This window comes from Acanthamoeba castellanii (assembly GCF_000313135.1).
Source record: "Acanthamoeba castellanii str. Neff unplaced genomic scaffold scf7180000084603, whole genome shotgun sequence".
NCBI classification, from domain to species: domain Eukaryota; phylum Discosea; order Longamoebia; family Acanthamoebidae; genus Acanthamoeba; species Acanthamoeba castellanii.
The window spans coordinates 1,410,321-1,427,323 of NW_004457654.1; the positions used below are offsets into that span (position 1 = coordinate 1,410,321).

Sequence of the window (17,003 nt, forward strand, 5' to 3'; positions counted from 1 at the left end):
TCTGTCTGTCCGGCACCACGCCCCCCCCCCTGTTCATAAACCACTTCTTTTTCTTGTTTATTTTATTATTTTATTAGTGAGCTCACTTGCGGCCAGCGGCGAACCACTTGGGTACAACGTTGGAGTAGTCCCTCGCACCGCCACCACGTGGTGGCTGTCTGGCGGGCGGCTCGTCGGCCTGTGGCGCGGGGGTGGAGGAGGAGGAAGAGGAAGTGGAGGAGAAGCCAAGAACGTGGCCGAGCGCGGCGAGAGCGCCCGCGCTGGAGGGCGTGGGCTGGGACTGCGGGAAGCTGACCGGCGCGGGCATCTGGTCGGCGATGTCCCGCACCAGCTCCTCCTTCAGGTACTCCACCGCCGGTCCGCTGTTGTCCTCCCAGCTGAAGTAGACGATGGCGGCCGGCACCATCACCAGCGAAAGCAGAGTTCGCTTGAGGTCGACGCGCTCCTTGGGCGGCGTGGTGACTGCAAGAAGAAGAAGAAGGAAAAGAAGAAGAGGAAGATAGAAAAAGAGTTCGTTAGGGCGCCATCGTGTGTCGTGGAGGCGCCGGTTGAGCGTACAGAGGTAGAAGGGTCGATCGGGGTGGGCGAGGGAGGACTTGATGAGGTCGAACACCGCCTGGGCCTTCTCCAGCGGGTGGAACGTGGCCTGCACCTCCACCCGGTTCGGGAAGCGGACCTTGATCAGGGTCTGGGACCCGAGGCAAAGACGTCAGAAGAAGTCCACCCGAGTGGTGGTTTGGGGGGTGGGGGCACATCGCAGGGTGGCGAGGTGCGCACCTTTCGGTATTTGGGGATTCGTCGGAGGCGGTCCTTCTCCTTCATCTCCTTAGTGCGCATCTGTGTCTCCTCCTCTATGCGCATGCGGTTGGCCTTGATCGCCTGCAGGGCCACCCTGTAGTCGTCCGTGGTGGCCTCATAGAAGCTCTCCGGCACTTCGACTGGATGGTGTGTGGTGTGTGTGTGTGTGGTGTGTTACTCAGCGGGCCAATGGGGAAGAGCGTCACAGAGGGTGGCAGGGAATGCGTACATTCTTTGGGATTGAACGGTCGGTCTGTGGGCGGCAGCACGCGCAGCTCTCTGTCGGGGATTTCCAGCTTGACCGGCTCCTTCTTCGCGGGCTTGGGCTTGGGCGGTTGCTGTGCCTCCACCTCCATCCGATCACCATCGCCCCGAGGCTTCTCTTCCGGCTCGGGCGAGCGCGATGTCGACGTCGACGTTGCCGTCGAAGTACCGCTACCGCCCGCCTGCCCAAAGTGAGCCCTGCGTCACACCAACCAAGTCAGCGCGCACAAGATGCAGGCAGCAGAGAAAGGAGGTTGGTGCGAAGAAGAAGAAGAAGAACGCACCGCATGGCGGCACGCATGTGCTCGACTTGGGTCTGTTCGAAGGCGGCGCGCTCCATTTCCCTGAAGGTCTCCTCCATCTCCTTCTCCTTCAGCACGACCAGGCGCTCGATCTCCTGCTTGCGCCTCGCCTCCTCCTCGGCCTCGGCCTCCTCCTTGCCCCGACGCAGCAGCTCCTCCCTCTCCGCGTCGAGCATCTTCTCGGATTCCTCCGTGAGGCGCTTCACCCGCTCCATCTCGGCCGCCTTGAGCTGGGCCTTGCGCTCCTCGGCCTTCTTGTGCTGCTCCAGCCGCTGCGCCTCGCTGGCCTGTAGGGCCTCCAGCTCGGCCTGCACGCCCTCCAGCGTCGTCTCCGTGGGCCGGAAGTTGAGTCGCAGCAGACCGTTGCCGTCCAGCCCGAGGTCCTGGAGCGTGTTCCTGTAGAGGTCCGCCACCGTGGCCACCTGCACCACACACCACAGGCACAAGCGCGGGCATGAGCACAAAGCCGCGCGCCTTAAGAAGGCGGCAGTGGTGGCGGCGGGTGGTGTGGGTGCGGTACCTCGCGTTGCATGTAGGTGAGGGCGGGCAGCAGGTAGTGGCCCTCGGCGGGTTCGACGTCGGCCTTACGCTTCTTGTCGCCGGTGCTGGTGGCTTCGGCCATGCGCCTGGTGAGGTTGAGCCTGGCGGTACCCTCGCCCGCCTGCTGCTCGAAGTGGAGGAGCACGTCCCACAGCCGCGTGGTCGCCGGAAAGCTGGCCTGCACGCGGCCGCCCTCGGGCAGCTGCAGCCCCACCAGCACGCTTGCGCCTGTTGCGCGGCCGTGTCAGCAGACGCCCAGTCTGCCAAGCAATGCGCGCAGCGTGTGGGGGGGGGGGCTAGCACGTACGTGCGGTGCTGGCAGCTCTTCGCTTGATCTCCAGCTTGGCGCCGGATGCGAGGCCGGACAGGCGGTAGGACAGCGAGAGGTCCAGCTCTTTCCCCTTTGCATCACTGCACAGCATCCCAAACAAAAAAAAAAAAAGCGAGATATTTCTAAATCAGGTGTGATGCAGATAGGAGAACCAAGGCCACAAGGCCAAGACACAGAGAACGAGCTGCAGACGTACTACAAGGCATGGTTGGAGAGGGGAATCTTGAATTTCTCGCATGCACGTTGCAGGATGACCGACAGCGATTGTGTGGGGGTGGGTTTCACCACCTCGCGCCTACCCTCATAATTGATGGTGAGCGACATATCTATGAAGTAGTGTGATTGTTCCTCTCTATCGCCCAGGTCTGCTCCTTTCCACAAGTAGATCTGACGTGTGGCTTTTTCTGTGCAATCTTTTCCCGCACTATTTCGCCTTCGCTTTGTGTTTCTTCTTCTTCGGCACTGCCCTTTTGCTTTTCAGCTGTGCGGGTCGGAGTGTTCGAGCGTGTGTTGAGCTTTATTGATGGTGTGTCGGCTCTCACCTTTCAACTCTCTTTGTAGGTCTCCTTGACCAGGTGCTCTGATGAAATGGGGAGGAGGAAAGGAGAGACTGGTGAGGCTGGACGCTTCTTGGCTTCCGAAGAGGAAGGATCGGGAGCAGGGAGTACCTTTCAGGGGGATGACAAGCTCGTCATTGTCGTTGATGGTCACGTGGTGCATCTTGTCTTTGAACAGGTAGCGGATGCGCAGCTGCTTCTCGTCACCCGGGCATGGATCATAGAAGCCTGACCACGCATCACGCCGGCACATAACATGAGGGAACGCGTTAGCATGTTGGCTGTGGAGGGTGCACTACAGGGGGGAGCAGGTGGTACCGTAAAGGGAGGCCTTGGAGCCCTCCTCCAAGATGAGCTGCGAGTCCTCGACCCTGTATTGAAGCGGAACCGTGACGTCGATCACCGAGCCCTCCTCGGCTTCCTCTTCGTCACCGGACGGCGTGGGCTCCTTCCACCTGCCGTACTGGCCCAACACGATCACGAGCCCTGTGTGCCACGATGATTGATGGGGGGGGGGTAAATGTCTGAGCACCAACGCTCAAGGGCCAAAGCTGGGGGGGAGGTACCGTGTTTGGTCCGTTCGGCTTCGATCTTTCTCTTGACTTGGGCGAGTATGAGGCGGATGTCCATTTCGGCCTGTTGCCGCTTCTTTTTTATGTGTTCTGATCGCAATCGCAAAGTCGCGGCCTTCTTCCTGCAGAGCGACACCGAAGAGAGGGCAAACGTTAGGCGAGTGGATGGACAAAGGTGTGAAGCGAGGGCGAGAAGCGCGTACTCTCTTTTCTTGCGCTCTCGCAGCGGGTTGAACCAAAACTGGGTGGCGGCTAACACGCCAAACAGAGGCAGCACAAAGGCGCCCACGCTCGTCCACCCCTCGAGCCCTCGCGTGACCAGAAGCGGGAAGGAAAACTGCTGCCCAAAGTAGGTGTAGCTGCACACGGGAGCACGGGTAAGGCGGGCGACTTGCTCCGCCGGCAGCAAAGAGTGCGAGAGAGGCACGTACGTGGCGATAACAGTACAGGCACCGTTGGCGCCGAGGCCCGTGGAAATGCTGAGCTTGTTGCCCTTCGAAATGCGCCGGGTGTAGCCCAGGCCGACGGAGGGAAGTCCCCCGAAGCCCAGCTCCGTCTCCAGGCTGAGGCTCTCCCGCTTCGACAGCTTCTTGCGATAGTTTAATTCCAGTGACGGAATCGAGAATGGCCAATCGCCCACGTACTCCACATCGGCAAACTGGAGATGAACTGATCAGCGGCAGCCCGAGCCCAATATAGCGCCGCAGCTTGCATTACACGCTGGGGTACCTTGAGGTGCGAGGACATGACGGTGGTCTTGGCCTGGCGGCGGAGACCAAGCCGCATGACGTTGTTCTGTCCGATGGAGAATTGGGCATCGCCCAGCACCCGCTCGCTCAGCGTCTCCCAAAAATGGAGGGTCAGGTTGCTCCCTTCGTTGTTGATGTCAGCAATGATCGCACCCACACTATCGACCACACGACGCATCAGTGCGTGAGTGTTAGGTGAATCGGGTTGTTGCACATGGGCCACATGAGCAACGTACTTGGAGGACGACAGTCTGGTTTGGCCAATGACCCGGAGGTTCCACGCCTCCGGTCCGGCAACCACCTGCGCATCGGCAAAGGTGGTGCGATCGACGTCGGAGAAGAAGCGCCGCCATCCGAAGATGAGGCTGCTGCCCCGCTGCGCCACATTACCGCCCACGACCACCATGTTGCGCGTATCAATTTGGTTCTGCATGTCACACAAACAGACAACCAACGCCACCCATCCCCACACAACCATGCGTCAGCAGCTGCCAGGCCACGAGGTGCAGCGATGGCGGAGAAGAAGGGAGGGAAAGGGTGGGCATGTGCCTGCATCATTTCGTTTATCTGCACGCCGAGGATGAACGGGAGATTGAACTCCTCCGGTCCTCGCTTGAAGGCCCCCAGCACCGTGGTAATCTTGCCCTTCATCTTGAACTTGTTCCGCAGCTCCTTCAGTTCCTTGTCCTTTTCCACCTTTTCAAGATGCTTCTTCAACTGTAGCACAATGATGCACTCTGGCAGTGAGCAGAGATTGCCAGAGTGCAGCGATTGTTGAAAGGGGAGAGAACGGCTACAAACCTCATCAAGGGTGGGGTAACGCTTGACCAGCTCTTTGCAAGTGTTCGACTTGAGAGCCTCGAGACCATAGATGTCGTACACGGCACGCTGCTCGTCATCCATGAGCACGACATAGGCGTAATTAATCTGCACAAATTTCTTTTCGGCTTCGCCGCGGACATCGCCTCCATGATGGTCGGGATGGAAGGTGCGCGCGAGCTTCCTGTATGCCTTCCGTATCTCGTTCTTCGACGCTGTCTTCTTCACACCCAGAAGCCCGTAAAGATCCGTGCCCTCCTCAATTTCCTCTGGCCCCTCCATCTTCGCTCACTGCAAATTCTACAAAAAGTGCCCAACACTGTTTCCTTCTTCCCGCCAATTCTTGGTATGCGGCTTTAACATTCTTTGGCATGATCCAGTTTTTTGTTCGGTTTTTTCCTGGATTGGTGGAGTTTCAGGTATTACGCATGAAAATTAAAAAAAAGCAAAATATATAGCTATATATTTTGCCACTTAATTAATCATGAGACTTCACCTTTGATGGAAGTGAGGTCCAACTGAAGTTACAAGCCGATAATAATAGACACTACATCTTCTATTCAGAGCAGCCTGCACCGTTTCCCTGTGATTCCCCAACACGAGTTGCGCAACAAGTTGCTGGAGTCCTGCCAATTTCCGTCCACTTCGAGCGATGTACCGGGAAGTATTTCGGGAGGCTGTTTACCGATTGGCCGTTTGGGCGGTGGTTTTCCGCTATTAAGGTGGCGGGGGGTAGTAATACAAAGGGTGCGCGCAAGGTTTCGGCTTGCCGCTCTTCTCTCGCCCCCGTTCGTTACTCGCCGCTCCGGAGCGCAGTGTGCCTTCTTTCTCCATCTGATCTGTAAGATGACCCTCCTCGAACTGGATACGTGGACTTCGCCGGTCAATTGGGCGTATCTTTTGACGTCGGCCTTAGTGGTGTTCTTCCTCGCGGACCACCTGAGCACGCTGAGGAAGCGCAAGAGCCTCCCGGGTCCGTTGTTCGCTTGGCCCTTCTTCGGCGCCATCTTCGAGATGGTGTGGGATCCGACCAACTTCTGGGATCGTCAGGAGACCTTCGGCCCGCTCTCGTGGAATGCGCTCTTCGGCAAATTCATGGTCTTCTCGCGCGACACCGACACTTCGATCAAGATCTTCAAGCACAACAGCCCCGAGGAGCTCAAGATCGTGCTCCATCCCAACGCTGTGCGTCTTCTCGGCGAGGACAACATCGCCTTCATGCAGGGCCCTGGCCACAAGGAGCTGCGCAAGCGTCTCCTGCCCCTCTTCACCAAGAAGGCTCTCGGCGTCTACCTCAACATTCAGGAGAAGGCCATCCGCGAGCACCTCGCTAACGTACGTCAATCTGCCTTTTTTTTTTTTAGAAACTCAAGTGTCGGCGCCGTCCTCGATTTCCCGCTCCATCGATTCAATCTCATCATCCAATTTTTCTTTTCTTCCAATATTGGAAGTCTTTCAAAAACAAAGGCCATTTGCTCTGTCTCACCTCCAATTACGATGAAGAAATGAAATACGGAAGATCTTACAGTTTTGTATCTAACAACACCCACGGGTACCATCTCATTCTATTCTACACACAGTGGGTCAAGCTCCCTCAGCCTCAGAAGATGCGCGACCTGTGCCGCGATCTCAACGTCGATACCTCGCAGTCGGTGTTCATCGGCCCCTACCTGTCGGGCGACGAGAGGAAGGAGTTCGCCAAGAACTACATGATGATGAACGAGGGCTTCCTGGCCTTCCCGCTGTGCATCCCCGGCACCGCCCTGTACAGGGCCGTGCAGGCGCGCAAGAAGGTGGTGGCCACGCTGACCACCTGCGCCAAGCTCAGCAAGGACAGGATGAGCAAGGGCGTCGAGCCCGAGTGCCTGTTGGACTTCTGGATGGAGAAGACCGTCGCCGAGATCCAGGAGGCCAAGGCCGCCGGCGCGCCGGCCCCGCCGCACAGCTCCGACCACGAGGTGGCGTGCACCACGCTCGACTTCCTCTTCGCCTCGCAGGACGCCTCGACCGCGTCGCTCGTGTGGACTTGCGGCCTCGCCCTCACCGGCAACCCCGACGTGCTCGCCAAGGTGCGCGCCGAGCAGCTCAAGCTGCGCCCCAACGACGACCCGCTCACCACCGACGTGCTCGGCGACATGCCCTACACCAACCAAGTGGTCATGGAGCTCCTCCGCTACCGCCCGCCCGCCACCCTCGTGCCGCACATCGCCCTCAAGGACTTCCAGCTCACCGACAACGTCAACGTCCCCGAGGGCTCCCTCGTCGTTCCCTCCGTGTGGGGCGCCTGCCACCAGGGCTACACCAACCCCAACACCTTCGACCCCGACCGCTTCTCCCAGGAGCGCGGCGAGGACCGTAAGTACGGCAAGAACTTCCTCACCTTCGGCAGCGGCCCCCACTACTGCCTCGGCAAGCAGTACGCCATCAACCACTTGATGTCCTTCCTCTCCATCATGTCCATCAACGTCGACATGAACCGTCACCGCACTCCCGAGAGCGAGACCATCGTCTACGGCCCCACCATCTTCCCCGCCGACGGTGTCATCGCCGACATGAAGGAGAAGAAGTACTACTAGAGCCCCCCCAAACCACTAGCAAGCCCACCGACTCTGCCCTCCTCCGGCCACGAAGCGAACTCAGCCCCCGCTCGACCGAGAAACTCTCCAGCGGCGCACAGGCCAGGGAGGCGCGCGGCTAGTGGGACATCACCATTGCCACCAATTTTTTTGCATTTTTGTGGTCGCAGAGAGGAGCTGCGGCGAAGGTTCCCCTAATCAAGGAACCTTCAAACGAAGTATCATTACCACCACACCACCCACTCTCTCTTGAACGAACGTTCCCTCCGCCTTTGCTTCTTCCCTCCTTCTTCCAAAGCTTGTTTGGTCGGGCCGGGGATCCGCAGGAGAAAGGGTTTCTTCTCCGCGTCGGACCTTTTTTTGGCGGCTGCGCGAGGCCGGGCTGGGTTGCGTTTTGTTTTGCTGTTCGTCGATGGATGATGGACATGGCTGCCGACAGCGCTGCACAGGAGGAGCTGCGTCTCGATGGTGAGCAAGACCAGGCACAGCTGCTTGGCGACTCGAGTGAGACACTGGAGTACGCTGAAGCTGAGCTCTACGGCGCTGAGCCGCCTCTTGGCGCGACTGCTACGGGAAGGTAACTACGCCCCCCCCTTGCTGTACACAAAATTATAAATAATATTTTTTGGTAGATTATAATTACAAGAATTATAACATTAAAAACTCATAAAAATGGGCCTTAAGGTCCTTTCCGCTGGACGTGGCCCGGAAGCGATGGTTGTGGAAGCTGACGATCGGGTTGGTGCTGATTGTGGGTTACGCCGGGTACTATGTGTGCCGCTCCAACCTCTCAGTGGCGTCGCCCTCCCTCATCAAAGACTTGGACCTCAGCAAGTCCACCTTTGGTGCGCTTCCCTCTTCATTCATGAAGAACCCGCCTGCGTGTGTGGCCCGGGGTCTGTTTCTGACGGAGCGCTCCGACAGGCATCGTGTTGACGGCGGGCACGGCGGCCTACGCCGTCGGCAAGTTTGTGACGGGTCCGGTTATCGACTCCATGGGCGGCCGGAAGGTATCGTTGTGGACAGCTACAGCTGCTACTGCTGCCTGTGTTCGCAGGGCTCACGACTCATTCTCGGTTCTACCGCTGACGCAGGTCTTCTTGCTGGCCATGCTCTGTTCGATCTTGCTTACCGTGGTCTTCACATTCGGATCGGCCGTGTGGTACTTCACGCTCGTCTGGATAGGAAACCGCCTCGTGCAAGCTGCTGGTACGAGAGGGTCCCTCTGCACCACCATTACGACGCTCGGCGACTCATTCTCGCTGTTGTCGTGTGCTTCATGGGTCGCTGTTCCGCGCAGGTTGGCCTGCCGTGGTGAAGATTACGTCCAGCTGGTATCACCCCAGCGAATCTGGGAAGGCCATGGGCTTCATTTCGCTCAGCTTCTTGTTCGGAGGTACGCCGCAACTTTGCTAAAGGATCGGGCTATGTTGCTTACCATTGTCTTCATCCCTTGTTTCGTGTTAGATGCCATCGCACGGTTCTATCTCGCCGGCGTGTTGGAGGCAACGGACGACAGCTGGGTCGCCGTGTTCTGGGTGTCGGCCATTACGCTGGGCGCCATCGGCGTGCTCTGCTTTTTCCTCCTCAAGGGGTCCCCCGCAGATGTGGGGCTTCCCTTGGAGGACGAGAAACACACGGCCAAGCAAAGCACAGCGGACGACATAGACGAAACCGATGGTCGAATTCAGGTGCGCACCGCCCGTGCCCTCTTTTGTGGTGCGCGTGGTGTGTGTGTGTGTGTGTATCCTGTGAAATGCTCACCCGCTTCTCGGTGACTGCAGGTAGTGGGAACGGAATCGCAGCCGGGATCGTGGAAGGAGAGGATCGGGCCTCTCTTGCGGAATCCTCGCTTCTGGCTTCTCTGTTTCATGTCCTTCGGGCTCACTCTGTTGCGATCAACCTTCACGGATTGGGCCAACGTGTACCTCACCGACGAAACGCACGCCAGCCCCTCCGAAGCCGCACTGGGCAGGTAAGCCCCAAGCCTCACCTCCACGCTTTGGAAGCTTCTTTTTAGCTACAGTGATGTGGTGACATCTCTCGCTCACATGTGCGTGCGTGTACTCAAATGACAGCATCATGTTCCCACTCAGCGGAGGGTTCAGTTGTTTGCTGGTGGGCTGGCTCAACGACAAGCTGTCGCGTGGGCGGAGAGGCCTCATGCTGATGGGCTTCTTGACCGTGCTGGCCATCACCCTGGGCGCCTACTCCCTTCTCTCCTCGCGCAGCCTGCCTCTCGCCCTAGGTGACTCAATCATCTCGCGCCCGTTCATGGTGTAGTTGCTTCTCACTCACCTCTATGACGTGGTGTCGCACAGTTTTCGTGACGCTGGTGGGGTTCACGCTCACGGGTCCGTACACGCTACCGGCTGGCGCGCTCTCGCTCTCGATCGGCGGTCCGATGTGCGCCACGGTCTCGGCGCTCGTGGACACCACGGGCTACATCGGCGGCCTCCTCTCCGGCTACCTCGTGGGCCTGCTGGCCGAGACCTACGGCTGGAGCACCGTGTGGGGTCTGCTGGCCGTGGTCACCGTGGCCACCATCTTCGTCACCGCCGCCTTCTCCCTCCTCGACTACCGACACTCCCTACCGGAGTCCCTCCCGCACATCAACTCTTCTTCTGATGAGTACGAGTTGCAGGAGACCGGCGTCGACCAAGATGACGGAGAGCTCACCTTCCATCTCGCAGAGGACAAAGCGAAATAATAATTCGATTCTCTTCCTTCCTGGAATTCGTCAAAAGTTGTAAAAATAAAAAGATGCAAAAATAAAAATAAAAAGATGCAACTTGTGTTTATTTTGCATGAATTGAGCCACACAAATGGAAGATGACGAGTTTGCGGCGTTTGAGTTGAACGATGATGAGGACCTGGACGGACTATATGAGGAGGCGGATTTTGACATTCCCTTAGGCCTGCAGCAGACGCAAACCGTCTCTGCCCCGCCGCCTATGATGAAGTTCAAAACCGAGGCGTTCGATCCGCCTCTTCCTCCCGTCCCCGCCGCCACCCCCACGGTCACATTCTCCAGCGCTCCCCCTTCCCTCCTGCGGCCACCACCACGGCCCGTGCCGAGCAGCAGCCCTGCCACCGCGGTGCCCATCTCCCCCTCCCGAGTCCTGCCCATCGCCTCTACCGCCCCAGCAGCTGCTCCAGTCGTTGCCGTACCTCCCTCCTCCTCTTCCTTTAGTTCTACGCACGCGTCTGCTCGCGTCTGCTCGCGCTGACGAGCAAAGCAGGCGAAGGTGAAAGTGCAGCCGCCGCCGAGCCCGCAGGTGGTGCGGTTTGCACAGCAGCCGCAGCCGCAGCCGCAACTGGGCGCGGTGCCCATGACCCCAACGCAGCAGCCGCAGAAGCAGCAGCTGAAGCAGCAACCGCCGAGCAAGCAGCAGGTGGACTCCTCGCTGTTCGTCACGACGCCGTCGCTCCGGCGGGTCGAGCCCAACCCGGCCGAATCCCCCCTGAAGCGCACCAAACTGAGCGAAGACGACGCCATGGAGTTCGCCCTGGGGTACGTTGAGTTGGTGGGTGGGTGGGTGGGTGGTGGTTGTGTTGTTGATGGTGGGCGTGTCGCGTGTTGTTCCCCAATGCAGTGCACCGTTTCCGATGACGCCCTTGCCGCTCGGGCGGCCGCGCATACCCGGCCCGGCGGGCGAGCTCATGCTGTCGAGCGCGCGGAAGAAGGACGCCACCGGCCAATCGTCCACGCTCAAGAGCTCGCAGCAGGCCGCGCAGCAGACCCTCCCCTCGCCGATCATCACCCGCGGCAGCGACCAGGCCGTGTCGCCCACCGACCCGGCGCAGGACGTCGACTTCTACAACGGCCCGTGGCTCACCATGCTCGAGCACCTCCAGCTCCCGCCCTTCACGCCCGCCCAGGGCAACGCTCTGCGGTTCAAGTTCAGCATCGAGTACGTGCTGCAGGACGGGTGGCGCGTGAAGGTGCCGCAGCTGGTGGTGGTGATCAAGTCCATCGCGACGGACACCAACGCCAGCGTAACGCTGAAGGATCCGACGGGCGAGATGCAGGGGACGATCCACGCCTCCGTACTGGACATCCACCCCAACCTCATCAAGCGAGGCGCGGTCCTCTTCCTGCGTCAGGTGCGGCCCACTTGCCTCCCTCACTCAGCCTCCCCTTGGTTGCAGATGTTCTGTAACCTGTTTGTTGTATTTGCACAGGTTTCAGTTTTCACGCCTGCGCCGGACTCGCACTACCTCAACATCACCGACGCCAACATTGTGCACATCTTCCCGCAGAGTCTGCCGCACCCAACGGTACTACAGCACCACTCGCACCCTTGGGTCCTCGCGAGTGTTGGCGCTCACTGACGCGTGTCCGGCCCTCCGATCGATCAGAGCTTACTCAACGCCAAGGCATGGCGACACACGTTCTCTCCGCTGGAGGCCTACGAGGGCAAGATGGCCCCGCCGCGGTCTCTCGCGCGAGAACAGCAGCAAACGCTCGGGGCTGGGCTGGCGCCTCGCCACACGTCCGCTACCACCGCGAGATCACCCTACGCCACTCCCAAGGCAGCCCGGCCAGCGCCGCCAGCTCGACCGCAGGGTCAGGCGCAGGGTCCACCGCCACCACGGCAGCCGCGTGGCGAGCAACCCTCACAACAGCGACGACAGCCCCAGGCCCCGCAGCGACAGCCACCACCACCAGGCCGAGCATCACAGCAGCAGCCGCAGCGGCGACAGGCCGGGGAAGCGCTCCCCCAGCCCGAGAAGCAGCAACCTCTGCTGGACGACATGTCCATGGATGCCCTCCTGGCCAACATCGACATGTCGGCCTTCCCATGACCTTTGTGGCCAAGCCCACCACACGCAGTACACGCCCGTCGTACGCAAAGAGCGAGAGAGAGAAAAAAGAGCGGCAGCGCTTCCTGCGCTCGTGTCGTTTTCAGCCTGACAAAATAGGGGGGTTGGGCAGAGTTCGGCGCGCCTCATCTCTTCTAGGAGCCGAAGGCGGTCTCGTCGGCGTCGATCTGCTTGAAGGCGTACTGTCCTCGGCCGGAGAACTGGAGGACGTACTCGTGGTACTGCCAGAGGGATTTGCGGTGGGAAACGGTGAAGAGGGTGATGCCCAGCTCCCTGCACCTCGTGTAGATGTAGCCCTCCACGTCCACGCTCACGGCGCTCGTGCATTCGTCCAAAATGGCGAACTGGGGCTTGTGGTAGAACAGCCGGGCCATCGCCACGCGCTGCTTCTCTCCTCCGCTCAGCACATCCGCCCAATCTACACTCACACCACCCGACCGACGAACGGGCGCGCGTTAGTCCCCAGAAGACGAGCAGCTGTTTGGGGAGGGGGGGGGGTTAAAAGGGCGGCAAGGGGGGTACCCGAAACGGCATCCCATCCGCCCTCGCGCTCGACCAGGTAGTCGAGCTGCACCTGGCGGAGGTAGTCCACCAGATCCTCGTCGGTGCCGCCGGCCTTGCGGAACTGCTCGTGGGAGTGGGGGTAGATCACCTGGTCCCTCAGCGTACCCAGCGCAAGGTACGGCCGCTACATTTGCAGAACAGCCAGAAATGTATGAACGCGAGCGAGTAGCGGTGAGACATGGATCGTCTCAGATAGGGCGAGGAGCTGAGAAACACGAGGAAGGCGGTGTGACGCACCTGCGGGACGTAGAAGAGCTTGTTCTTGGCGGGCTTGGTGAGGGTGCCGCCGAAGAGCGGCCACAGCTCGCCGAGGATGCGGAAGAGGGAGCTCTTGCCGCAGCCGTTGGGTCCGGCCACGAGCACGTTCATGCCCGACCGCACCTCGAAGCTCAGGCTCTCGATCAGGAGGTCGCCGTTGGGCGTCACGATGGGCACGTCCTCGAACTTGATGATGTGGTCCTGGGTGATGATCTTGCCGCTGTTGGGCTTGAGCTCGCGGGTGGAGGTGCCGGAGGCGGGGTTCTTGGAGACCATGGTGCGCTTGTAGGTGCCGGCGTTGAGGTCCTTGAGCACGTTCTGGAGTTCGGTGACGCGGGCGGTGTAGCCGGCGAGGCGGGTGAGCTCGCGGCCGGCGAGCACGAGGCGGCCGACGGCGAGGGCCATGTTCATGAGCATGCGGCCGCTCTTGTAGTACTCCTCCATGAGCTCGGCCTGGCTGGCGTTGCGCAGCTTGGCGTTGTTGAGGTCGAAGAACGGGCGGCTCACCACGAGGTAGCCCACGCACGACGCGCAGTACTTGGCGATGATGCTGTCGACGATGCCCAGCAGCGCGCGGAACTGGATCGAGTACCGCAGGTGGTTGACCAGCCCGCGGAAGGACTTGCTGATCACCGACCGCTCCTTCTCGTTGCCGCCGTAGAAGGCCACCTCCTCGCTGTGCGTGATCAGACGCGAGTTGACGAATCGGAACTCGCCCTCGAGCCTCTGCTCGTTCACCGTGAACTTGCCGATCGGTCGCCGCAGCCGCGTCAGCAGCAGACCCGACACCAGCAGGTAGCCCAGCATGCTCGCCGGACCCTGCGCGCCGATGGCGCCCGAGAGCTTGCGCGCGTAGATGAAGATGTCCAGGATGGGCTTGCTCACGTTGGAGTAGAGCTCCGACACGCTCGTGCAGAACTTCTCCACGTCCTGCGTCAGCAGCTGGTCCGCGTTGGCGATACGGTTGTCCAGGTTGGACACCTTGTAGTACGTGAACCCTACACACGCACACCACCACCACCGCCGCCGCCATTTTTCCGTTTAGACCCCATTACGCCCGGTGGCCACGTCGCTTCGGCGAGGGTGCAATAATAAGAATAATAAGAATAAAAAGGCTATTGGCGTGCTTTGGGGGGGGAGGCAAGCAAGACAAAATAAGAGGTTGGAGAAGAAGGAAAAAGAAGAATGGAATATAAACAAAATCAGGATGAATTGGAGATTTGGGGGCGAGATGAGTAGGTACCGTTGAGGTACTCCTGGTAGAGGTGCTGGGTGAGGCGGGTGCGGAACCGGAGGGCGAGTTCGTTGAGGCCGTAGCGGAGGAGGTTGTTGACGAGGGCGATGGGGAAGAAGGCCATGACGAAGTTGAGGAACACGACCACGAAGCCCTGGAAGTCGCGCGTGATGATGGTACGCTCGATGGCCGTTCCATTCTTGAGCATCCACACGTCGCACCACGTTCGCGAGAGCATCATGGCCGCCACCAGCACCATGAAGCCGCTCTCAGGCGTGAACGGCCCGGGGATGAGAATCTTGAGGAGGCGCCACAATCGCGAGAAGAAGACTCCATCTACGGCCACCTTCTGCCGCGCGGCTCCGTCCTCCTTTTTGGTCTGCAGCAGCTCGGGTCGGTTGGACTTCATGGCCCAATTGCGCGTCGTGACGACGTACACCATCGACGAGGCGACGATGGCCACCAGCCCGATCGTGCGTGAGCGGCTGCCCAGGATGATCTCCGCCACGCGCCCCACCCCCACGGAGGTGCTCCCGTTAGGCACCACCGGTGCCAGCTTTGAAAGGGCGCCCATCTCTTCTCTCGCTCTCGAGCTTACTTCTTGTTCTGAATTGAATGGAGAGAGACGCTGCTGTGCACCAGTACTCAGGACTCCTGTGGCGCGAGGGGATAGACGCCTTTCCCTCCGCTATTCGGACGACCTCAACTGCTCCAGGCAGGGAAATTATTGCGGAATTTGTGTTTCCCGATTCGGTCTCTTTGCTGTCCGGTATTTACCCGCCCACAGAAAAGAAATGGAAATTAAAAGAGAAAGAAAATAAAGAAAACCAAAAAGGGCGGAAGATGGAGAACAACAAGGGGGTGGAGTTCGTGGTGGCGCTGTACAACTACACCTCGCGCAAGGAGACGGAGCTGTCTTATCGAAAAGGGGATGTGCTCGCCCTCCTCCGGCCGCCGGACGACTCGGGCTGGTGGTACGGTCGCCACGCCACCGCGGACAGCGCGGCAGCCTCCGGGGGTGGCGTAGTCGAGGGTCTGTTTGCGCACAACTACGTGAAGCCCATCGAGCTCCAGCTGTACGTGGGCAAGCACGCGTTCAAGGGCAAGGGCGACGACCCCGCCTACCTCCCCTTTGCCCAGGGCGACGTGCTCGAAGTGGTCCTACCGGACTCAAGCGGCTGGTGGCTTGCGCGCAGGGCCGGCGGCAGTCGGCTGGCGCTCGTGCCGGCCAACTACATCGCCGTCGCGCCCCCCAAGGAAGAGGACAAGCAAGCACTCCCACAACCGCAGCAGACGCAACAACCAACAGCAGCCGAGTCTGCGCACACCATCGACCAAGGCAGCACCTCCGATGAAGAAGCCCAAGAGCAGCCTGCTGTGGTGAGCGTGAGCGCCGCAGACGCATCTCGCGAGGCGGAAGTGGTCCAGGCAGCAGCCTCGTCGCCGGCGGCGTCGGCCACAGCGGTGCCGGGGAGGACCGAGGAAGGGCAGCTGCTCCCTGCCTCTACGGAATTGGAGGCTGCCCTCGCCCAACTGCTCCCCTCGCTCAACGCGGGGGCAGAGGCGTCGACGGATCTGGTGCAGTTCCTGCGCGACCAGCTCCAGCGACGCGAACAGTTCACCGCTCAGTTGGCCGGCATGCTTCAAGCCGGCGATCCCAGCCTCACGCACTCTGGTTGACACACGACACCCAATTAACGCCATGTTGTACACTACACGCACTCGTGGCCTAGCGCCAAGACGTACCCACAGCACGAATAGATATTCGGTATATTTCCAGTACTACACGAGGTTGATTATGAGCGCCTTGTGATGGTGGGCTGCATTTTATGTATGCCACACTGACCTCGTCGGGGCCTCGTCGTTATCATGATGATGAAGTAGAAGAAGCAGGATCGGCTGCCGTCTGCTGCTTGATCTCGTCGACGAACTTGCGCATATGCAGGATCTTGGGCTGGGCCTCGCCGGCGTCCCACGCGTCGATGTACTTCTGGTACCTCACGTTGTACTCGGGCGGCAGCACGTACACGCGCAGGTCGGTCGTCCACAGCAGCTCGCGGAGGGTGACCTGGTCCTTGGGCAGCGCCGCCGCGTGGAAGACCTCCTGCCACCGCTTGAGGAATGCCACCACGCCCTCGCTGCGGCGGTAGAGGAACACCCCGCTGTTGAGCTGCGGGAACTCCACGGGAGGCGGCGATGCAGAGGCCGGAGAAGAGGAAGAGGAAGAGGAAGACGTGGTGGCGCTCTTGGCATGCGAGCGGCGGTGTGCGTGGGCCATGCACAGGTCGAAGCGGTCGAGCAGGCTGAAGAGGCCGCGCACGTCGGCCACCACGCGGGTGTCAGCGTCGAGGAAGAGGGTGCGCTCGAAGGGCGTGCGCCACAGGTGGTCGACCTTGGACCGGCGGTGCGGGTTCTCAATGCGCTCCACCGAGTCAAACGCGCCAGCAGCCGCCGCGCACACCTCCGGAAGGTCTGTCCATATGTGCACCGGGAGGTCCGGCCCGCAGTGCTCCTTCACGCTTCGGGCGCTCCGGATGGCCGCCTCGACGTAGACCGGACCCGTTGCCACCAGCACCACCCCTTGCCCCTTCTTGCTCTCCATGTAGCCACTT

General features: G+C 60.3%; 8 protein-coding genes across 8 annotated transcripts; 4 read left to right on the forward strand and 4 right to left on the reverse strand.

The window, feature by feature from the left end:
- Positions 1–82: 82 nt before the first annotated feature.
- ACA1_073410 (uncharacterized protein) lies at positions 83–2,559 on the reverse strand (the record flags this gene model as incomplete). The annotated part of the gene is made up of 9 exons (XM_004353173.1): positions 83–178; positions 233–462; positions 559–688; positions 778–938; positions 1,028–1,260; positions 1,347–1,786; positions 1,885–2,132; positions 2,212–2,315; positions 2,432–2,559. 9 exons carry the CDS (start codon positions 2,557–2,559, stop codon positions 83–85), a joined length of 1,770 nt encoding a protein of 589 aa, XP_004353225.1.
- A 221-nt stretch (positions 2,560–2,780) lies between these two features.
- ACA1_073420 (chaperone protein DnaJ, putative) lies at positions 2,781–5,214 on the reverse strand (the record flags this gene model as incomplete). The annotated part of the gene is made up of 10 exons (XM_004353174.1): positions 2,781–2,815; positions 2,904–3,020; positions 3,111–3,278; positions 3,359–3,486; positions 3,568–3,723; positions 3,796–4,022; positions 4,094–4,271; positions 4,350–4,540; positions 4,687–4,830; positions 4,915–5,214. The coding sequence occupies 10 exons, from the start codon at positions 5,212–5,214 to the stop codon at positions 2,781–2,783; spliced, it is 1,644 nt and encodes a 547-aa protein (XP_004353226.1).
- Positions 5,215–5,778: 564 nt separating this feature from the next.
- On the forward strand, positions 5,779–7,508 carry ACA1_073430 (sterol C22 desaturase -like, putative; the record flags this gene model as incomplete). The annotated part of the gene is made up of 2 exons (XM_004353175.1): positions 5,779–6,267; positions 6,513–7,508. 2 exons carry the CDS (start codon positions 5,779–5,781, stop codon positions 7,506–7,508), a joined length of 1,485 nt encoding a protein of 494 aa, XP_004353227.1.
- Positions 7,509–7,927: 419 nt separating this feature from the next.
- ACA1_073440 (transporter, major facilitator subfamily protein) lies at positions 7,928–10,218 on the forward strand (the record flags this gene model as incomplete). The annotated part of the gene is made up of 9 exons (XM_004353176.1): positions 7,928–8,085; positions 8,193–8,353; positions 8,433–8,518; positions 8,603–8,717; positions 8,809–8,904; positions 8,976–9,199; positions 9,293–9,483; positions 9,617–9,756; positions 9,830–10,218. 9 exons carry the CDS (start codon positions 7,928–7,930, stop codon positions 10,216–10,218), a joined length of 1,560 nt encoding a protein of 519 aa, XP_004353228.1.
- Positions 10,219–10,333: 115 nt separating this feature from the next.
- ACA1_073450 (uncharacterized protein) lies at positions 10,334–11,843 on the forward strand (the record flags this gene model as incomplete). Its single annotated transcript, XM_004353177.1, has 4 exons — positions 10,334–10,606; positions 10,751–11,022; positions 11,105–11,615; positions 11,694–11,843. The coding sequence occupies 4 exons, from the start codon at positions 10,334–10,336 to the stop codon at positions 11,841–11,843; spliced, it is 1,206 nt and encodes a 401-aa protein (XP_004353229.1).
- Positions 11,844–12,469: 626 nt separating this feature from the next.
- Positions 12,470–14,965, reverse strand: ACA1_073460 (ABC exporter, ATPbinding protein; the record flags this gene model as incomplete). Its single annotated transcript, XM_004353178.1, has 4 exons — positions 12,470–12,753; positions 12,858–13,023; positions 13,137–14,155; positions 14,401–14,965. The coding sequence occupies 4 exons, from the start codon at positions 14,963–14,965 to the stop codon at positions 12,470–12,472; spliced, it is 2,034 nt and encodes a 677-aa protein (XP_004353230.1).
- A 269-nt stretch (positions 14,966–15,234) lies between these two features.
- On the forward strand, positions 15,235–16,071 carry ACA1_073470 (SH3 domain containing protein; the record flags this gene model as incomplete). The annotated part of the gene is made up of 1 exon (XM_004353179.1): positions 15,235–16,071. The coding sequence occupies one exon, from the start codon at positions 15,235–15,237 to the stop codon at positions 16,069–16,071; it is 837 nt and encodes a 278-aa protein (XP_004353231.1).
- A 187-nt stretch (positions 16,072–16,258) lies between these two features.
- Positions 16,259–16,993, reverse strand: ACA1_073480 (uncharacterized protein; the record flags this gene model as incomplete). The annotated part of the gene is made up of 1 exon (XM_004353180.1): positions 16,259–16,993. The coding sequence occupies one exon, from the start codon at positions 16,991–16,993 to the stop codon at positions 16,259–16,261; it is 735 nt and encodes a 244-aa protein (XP_004353232.1).
- Between the last annotated feature and the right edge of the window lie 10 nt (positions 16,994–17,003).